The following is a 7,942-nucleotide window of genomic DNA, read 5'->3' as shown; positions in this document are numbered from 1 at the left end:
CCCTTATCCTAAGCTTCCACTTGACACGATCTCCCTCATCTTCTACGCTCACATCAGCTGTCCTCAAATCGCATTCAATAGTATCCCTCTTTTATNAGCTGTCCTCAAATCGCATTCAATAGTATCCCTCTTTTATTAAATATAAATTATTAATAAAGTTTTAAACTTACAATGTGAAAATATCAACAAAATGATAATTTGTTATTAGGAAAATTTTATTTCATTCAATTACAATACAATTTTATGTTTGTAAAATAAAGAATGAAGACCTAGCCATCGTGATCAGTCGATTCCAGTGCTTTGTGTCATTCATCAGTCTCTGTACTGGGTTGTCGCTGTCCGGCTTATTGCATAAAGTCAAGTCATTGTTTTTCCTTTTTTCAACTACTTATTCTTGTCCTCTACATTTCAGAGTACTTGTGTCTTGCACTTCGTCTGCACCTCTTACCTAGATGTTACCCTTATTCCCTTCCTATATCAACGGCCTTTCGACACCAACAGCTAATCCGGAGTGTCAGCCGAGCACGGTAACTGCTGTATGATCACGTGTACATGAATACCTAAACAGCAGACTTAATATCATTGTCGTATACAGTACTCTACCCCCCTTTCTGTTTGTGTTACGACAGAATTGTGAACTGGTTGGTAAAAATGACACTGAAACGACTCACAATGTAAGAATAAAAGATTATAGATACGCTTTAAGTAAATAAATAGATGAGAGAACAAAACCATTTAATTTAATTTAAAAATGTAGATTGATATTTACAAATTGTTATATATAGAGAGTTTTATTACAGATTTAACAGCGATTTATATATTTGAATTGTTATGTTAAACAATTCAAAATAATAATTAATTTTAATAATTGTTTCATTTTCTCTTCGTTAATTATTTAGGTGAACTTTGATAAGATTTACGAATATATTTCTGAATTCTAAAAACATATATATATATATATATATAAATCATTAATTGATTAAACTAATTACATATCATTTTAGCTTCGATGCGAAGCTGAGAAGGTATTAATTTTACCATGATGTATTTATTTATTTCCCTCGTTTCTCGTAAATGAGGGAAATCTCCAAAATAATTACAAATTAAAAAATCGCTAATTTTCTATATTTTTTCAATTTTTTTTACTTAAAACAACCATAACTTTTTTAAAAATGACCATATCAATAAAATTTTTATTTTGCCTTGGTTCCCTGTAAATAGTGAAAATCCCTCAAAATATTACCATTTTCAAAATCGATAAATTTCAACATTTTTAAACTTTTTTTTCTAAAAATTGCTATTACTTATTGAAAATGAACGAATCAGAATTCTTTTTTAAATTGAAACCATAGATATTTCTCTTTCATTTGATATAAATTTTTTGAAAATGTGACGCTTTATCTACCTATAGAGGGTTTCAAAATAGCAACTTCTGCACAAAAATTGAACTTTTTCAAGTTAAGTTTTAAAAATGTTCCGGAAATATTCCAAGCTTTAAATATATGCTAAAATAATGTTATGTACTATAAGTTAAAAAAAAAATTTTTGTGCCGACAACTTATCTTGTATGTGAAAATTGTTGCCGTTGATAAAATAACATGCAATTTTTATGTTAAAATTTATGATTTCTTATTTTATTTTTTCAAAATTGTTAACTCAAATTTATATAATATATAAAATCCAAATGTTAATGAGTATATTTTTGTTATATCGCAGATATTGTCCATATCTTTGAAATATCTTTAGTCGGTGTCCTTAGCTAAAATATGCTAAATACTCGTGGATTGGAACAAGTAAAGACAAACTAATTTTTTTTTGCAAAATGTTACATGGATTCTGCTGATAAATGACATTTATTATGTGAAATGCCAATTAAATTTAAAAAAATTACAAATTAGATTTAAATTACTCTGTGCAAAACTATTTTATACTGAGAAACTAACATGAAGATATATCATTTTTGGAGGAAAATTGTTCTTTAGAAAAAAAATTGCAATTCTTAATAAACTTCAGTAAGATTAATCTAATTATTATCTTTTTTTGTTTTCAATTCATTTATTCTATGATAATTTTATCAATTACAGTTTTAACTTGGATGTCTGCTATTGATTGGTTTTATACTGTCATCATCTATATCTCCAATCATGTTAGTGAAATAGGAAACAAATTATTCAATTCATAAGTTACTTAAATAAAAGTAACATCAAATACAATAATTTTATTTTATGAAAATTTATTTTTTAATATCTAAAAGAAGACATTTTTTTTTTACAAATTAAGGATCAATAAAATAAAGACATGAAAATGAAATTTCATGATGCATGATCAGCCATAAATAATTCAGTAACTGGAGATGCCATTCATCTTTACCTACGACAGATTAACTACTGATCTTGGAGTTCAACTCAATCAAATGATTGCGGCTATATTTAAGTTTTAATGATGCATCTTCAGACAAATCAATGAGTTCTTCTTCAGCTTTTGTTGAGATTCCTGTGAGTGTGGCGTCCTGAAACGGATTCACAACCCAGTTTTTTTTTTGATATTTTTCTATTTCTTCAAAGAAGTATAATTTAAAGTTATCTTTCAATGAAATTAAATGCAAAGTGATTTGGTTAATTATGTCATCGGGAACTTTTATATTATTTTCGGTTATGAAAGTTTGAAATGTTTCAAAACAATCATAATTTTGCTTTTCAATGTTATTTTGCCATAATGTAAGTTTTTTTATGAAACCTCTAATTTTTTCATGGACCGCAAATATATCGGCTCTTTCTGTTCCTTGTAAATATAAATTTAGTTCGTTCAGTTTCGAAAATATGTCGGCTAAATACGTGAGCTTCAAAATGAAATCTTCATTGTGTAACGATTTTGCCAGATCAGTTTTTTCTTTAAGAAACAGTGCAACTTCTTCACGGAGTTCCACAAGTCTTGTTAGTACTTTTCCTCTTGAAAGCCAACGTACATCAGTGTGCAAAAGAAGAGATTTATGAGAACTTCCCATCTCTTCACACAACCTTTCAAATAATCGTGATTGCAATGGCCTTGTCTTAATGAAATTGACTATTTTCACAGAAGTGTTCAACACGATTTTCAAGTTATCCGGAAGATTTTTCGATACTAAAACTTCCCTGTGAATGTTGCAGTGAGTCCATGATGCATTCGGACTAACTTCAAGCATTCGAGTTACAACACTACTATTTTTACCACACATAGCTCTAGCACCGTCTGTACATAATCCGATACATTTTACCCAATCAAGACCTTTTTTATTGATATAAGTATTGAGGGTATTGAATATTTCCTCACTAGTACCACGTATAATTGGTTCACAAAATAACATATCTTCATGTGGTCCGTTGTTCCATATATAACGAATGAATACAAGCAGCTGACATAAACCTTGAACATCGGTAGATTCATCTAGTTGTAGTGAGAAAAATCTACTTTTACTGACTCTTTCAATCAGCCGATTTTCTGTCCATTGAGACATGTCATTAATTCTACGTGTAACTGTATCATTTGATAGTGGTATCATTTCGACGTCTTTTGAGAACTTGTCACCAAACATTACTCCAACTGTATCTTTTATTGCTGGCAATACTAAATTCTCTCCGATAGTATGTGGTTTGCCAGCTTTTGCGATTCGTAAACTTATCAGGTACGAAGCGTGCATAGCTTTTTCATTGAACTTGGTGAACTGTGTAATTTTTGTTTTGGATGTGTTCAGTTCTTTCAACTTTGTTTCGAAATAAGAGAGTGGTTTATCTATCAGATCAGGATGCTTAGTCTTAATATGCCGACGTAATTTATTCGGACGCATACTCTCGTTTGCAAGTACTTCAAAACAAATTACACACTGTGGTCGTTGTTCATCATTATCTTCTTTCCAAGAAAAACCAATTTTTAGGTACTCTGAATCATACTTTCTTGTCTTTTTTTTTCGTTTTAAAATCGAAGTTGAAGGTTCACTTTCATCAGTTTCAACTTCTCGATTATTTACCAACCATTTATACATCATATAATTTTTGTAAATAATCTGTCTCAGAAATATCGCGCACAATAACACCAAGCAATCGATCGCACCAAATCGAACGCACGCGGTACAACACACTCATACACGTTCACGACACATGAACTAAAATTACAAGCCGGCGATGATACAGCGTAACGACTAACGGCTAACTGAAATTTTATAGACAACAGTTGTCTATAAAATTTACCGAGTACGTCTTTATCGTCATATTTTATCGAAATATTTCTGCGATAACGACGTACCAAAAATACCCGTCCTTATAGTTCTTATATTACTTTATACTTCTATTATAGTTCCATAGTAGTATAGTCTATACAATTAAAAAAAAATAAATTTCTTACAATCTGTATAGTTAAAACAACTTCTCGCGACCCCCCAAAAATTGACTCACGACCCCCCAAGGGGTCGCGACCCACAGTTTGAGAAACGCTGCATAGAAATATAGCATAGAATCTATGCTATNAAACAAACATATTTAAATAAGTTTAACTATCTATACTATATCAATTTTAATTTATATAATATTTATGAAAATCTGTACTCCCCTTGTCAGGTATTTTAAAATAAAATAAAATACAAAACCCAGAATTTTAACACAAAAATAGCACATTTTTGAATACGGTAGTCTTTTATACCATGAAGACAAATCCAGAGGTCAAATTTTTTTTTTTCACATTAAAGTATATTACATAAGCTTTAATTTAAGATATATTTAAAAGTGTCAGTATTTCCGGAATACTTTCAAAAATTAAATTGAAAATATCGTAGTAACAATACGCATGTTTAAAGTTTTGACCCCCCTTGTTAAAGGGGTATGATCCGATTTACAAAAAAAGCGTGCCAGATGAAAGGGGTATATAAATATTTATTATAAAAAAATAATAATATTGATCCATACATTTTTCCAAAAGTTATATAAAATATAAATTAAATAATATAACATATAAAATCGAGATTTTTTTCACGGAAATCGTACGTTTTTCTTTAACTTTGATGTCCGTTTTCACCACGAAGACAAGTCCAGAGGTCAAATTTTTTTTTTTCAAATTAAAGTATATTACATAAGCTTTAATTTAAGATATATATAAAAGTGTCAGTCTTTCCGGAACATTTTCAAAAGTTAAGTTGAAAAAGTTCTACTTTCTATACGCATTTTAAAAGGTTTGCACCCCCCCTGTATAAAGGGAAATGGTCCGATTTTAAAAAAAAGTATGTCGAATGAAAGAAGTATATATAAAGTATTTATCATTAAAGAATAAAGTTGATTCATGCATTTTTTAAAAAGTTATAGCAACATAATGTTAAAAAATGTAAAATATAATATCAAGAATTTTTTCACAAAAATAGCATATTTTTGCATACGGTAGTCATTTTCACCATGAAGACAAGTCCAGAGGTCAAATTTTTTTTTTTCAAATTAAAGTATATTACATAAGCTTTAATTTAAGATATATATAAAAGTGTCAGTATTTCTGGAAAACTTTCAAAAATTAAATTGAAAATGTCCTAGTTTCAATACACATGTTTAAAGTTTTGACCCCCCTTGTATAAAGGGATATGATCCGATTTACAAAAAAAGCATGCCAGATGAAAGGGGTATATAAATATTTATTATAAAAAAATAATAATATTGATCCATACATTTTTCCAAAAGTTATATAAAATATAAATTAAGTAATATAACATATAAAATCGAGAATTTTTTCACGGAAATCGTACGTTTTTCTTTAACTTTGATGTCCGTTTTCACCACGAAGACAAGTCCAGAGGTCAAATTTTTTTTTTTCAAATTAAAGTATATTACATAAGCTTTAATTTAAGATATATATAAAAGTGTCAGTCTTTCCGGAACATTTTCAAAAGTTAAGTTGAAAAAGTTAATTTTTTGAAAAAAAGCTACCATTTTGAAACCCTTCCTTTGGGCTGTAGAAATGGTCCGATTTTAAAAAAAAGTATGTCGAATGAAAGAAGTATATATAAAGTATTTATCATTAAAGAATAAAGTTGATTCATGCATTTTTTAAAAAGTTATAGCAACATAATGTTAAAAAATGTAAAATATAATATCAAGAATTTTTTCACAAAAATAGCATATTTTTGCATACGGTAGTCATTTTCACCATGAAGACAAGTCCAGAGGTCAAATTTTTTTTTTTCAAATTAAAGTATATTACATTAGCTTTAATTTAAGGTATATATAAAATTGTCAGTCTTTCCGGAACATTTTCAAAAGTTAAGTTGAAAAAGTTAATTTTTTGTAAAAAAGTTACCATTTTGAAACCCCATCCTTTGGGCTGTTAAAGGGTCAAATGTTCACAAAAATATATAAAATGATAGGTAATTATCTAAGGTATCTATAAAAAAAAAAATTATATTGATTCGGTCATTTTTAAAAAAGTTATAGCAATTTTAAGTAAAAAAAATTGAAAAAATATCGAAAATTAGCGATTTTTAAATTTGTAATTTTTTGGGGGATTTCCCCCGTTTACGGGGAACGAGGGATTTTTTTTCAATTTTTGAGGATAATGTCTTCGACTAGATACGATTTGTGATCTTTTGACATATTGTTCATCAAAATCGGTCCAGCGAGAGCTGAGATTGAGCGTTCACAGACACAAAAAAAAAAATAAAAAAACACATCATAGTAAAATTAATACCTTCTCAGCTTCGCATCGAAGCTAAAACACATCATAGTAAAATTAATACTTTCTCAGCTTCGCATCGAAGCTAAAAAATTTTATTGGTCCATACATTTTTCAATAAGTTATAAAATTATAATCGAAGATAAAATTATACGTAATATTCATTTTACCTAAATGGGTGATTTTTAATGAGTCGTGAACATTACAGGCAGATGTTGATATAGTAACTTCTTCATAAGTGATTTCGAATTCTAATGATGTAAGAACACAGTATATTTGTACTGGAGTCGTAGTTTCATTATTGTCACAACAGCTAAGATAAATTTCATAAATTATTTGCTCAATTTTTGTGACAAACACCAATGCTTGTTTCTTAAATTGATCAATATTCATACGTTCGTCCACTTAATGAAATAAAAACTGTGTGTTAATTCAGTTATATGTAAAAGTAAAATGTTAATACCAATAATAATTTCATTCATAATAATCACATTCCGACATTTAAATGTCACTAAATATTATTAATTTATTATAACATTATAAATAATAAATTATGCCTGATTTAGTTTTTTATATTACTTAAAAATCAAAAAGACTTGCTAAAACTTTTTAATTATACATCATGTATAATACATGATGTATTAGATTTGTTTGAAGTGAATATATCAAAACATTTTTAATTTCCACTAATATACATACAAATCACACCATAAGTTTACCAAATACTTATGTTGAAATATATTTAGAATTATTAATGTAGTGGAAGGTAGTCAAGGGTCGAATCTCCCCATTAATCTTTGTTCTTAAACCTATCTTGACCCACTTACAAAAATCTCTAAATACGAATATAATAGGATAACTTAGCCATCTCGTTATAATTATCGCAGCGAAACCGTATATTGAAAAAAAACCCAGCACAGGGGGGTCGCGGCACAGTAGTGACGTGGCATAGTTGGATCAAGTATAATGATATCTGACAGTGATTAAAATCACTATCAAAAATAAACGCTTCGATGCAAATCTTTAGATAGTGTTTAATTTTAAAAAAATTGGTGTTTTATTCCAAAAGCTACTTGATCTGCTGGTTCCTTATTAATATTTCGATTAAGATAAAGTATGTCGAATGAAAAAGGGTTTATTAAAAAATATTATTTCTCATAAAAAAATTGTGTGGATCCATAAACTTTTCAATAAGTTATAGCATTATAAAGTTAAATATAATATAAATAATAAAATCGAGAATTTTCACACGAAAATAGCATTC

General features: G+C 28.4%; 1 protein-coding gene across 2 annotated transcripts in view; it reads right to left on the bottom strand.

The window, feature by feature from the left end:
* LOC126900335 (uncharacterized) overlaps positions 1-7,942 on the bottom strand; it is a 108,490-nt gene that overhangs the window by 82,625 nt on the left and 17,923 nt on the right. Inside the window, exons 3-4 of one of the 2 annotated variants that reach the window (XM_050675986.1) lie at positions 6,849-7,082; positions 715-937 (exon numbers count right to left, since the gene is read on the bottom strand). The exons of the other annotated variant lie outside the window; for it this stretch is intronic. Coding sequence (XP_050531943.1) covers positions 888-937; positions 6,849-7,082 — 284 coding nt within the window. The 3' untranslated portion in view covers positions 715-887. Of the gene's footprint in view, positions 1-714; positions 938-6,848; positions 7,083-7,942 lie in introns of those variants that run through there. 2 annotated transcript variants of the gene reach the window in all.

Source organism: Daktulosphaira vitifoliae, unplaced genomic scaffold (assembly GCF_025091365.1).
Source record: "Daktulosphaira vitifoliae isolate Bord-2020 unplaced genomic scaffold, ASM2509136v1 Scaffold_3, whole genome shotgun sequence".
NCBI classification, from domain to species: Eukaryota; Metazoa; Arthropoda; class Insecta; order Hemiptera; family Phylloxeridae; genus Daktulosphaira; species Daktulosphaira vitifoliae.
This window is presented reverse-complemented; position numbering and strand designations above follow the sequence as displayed.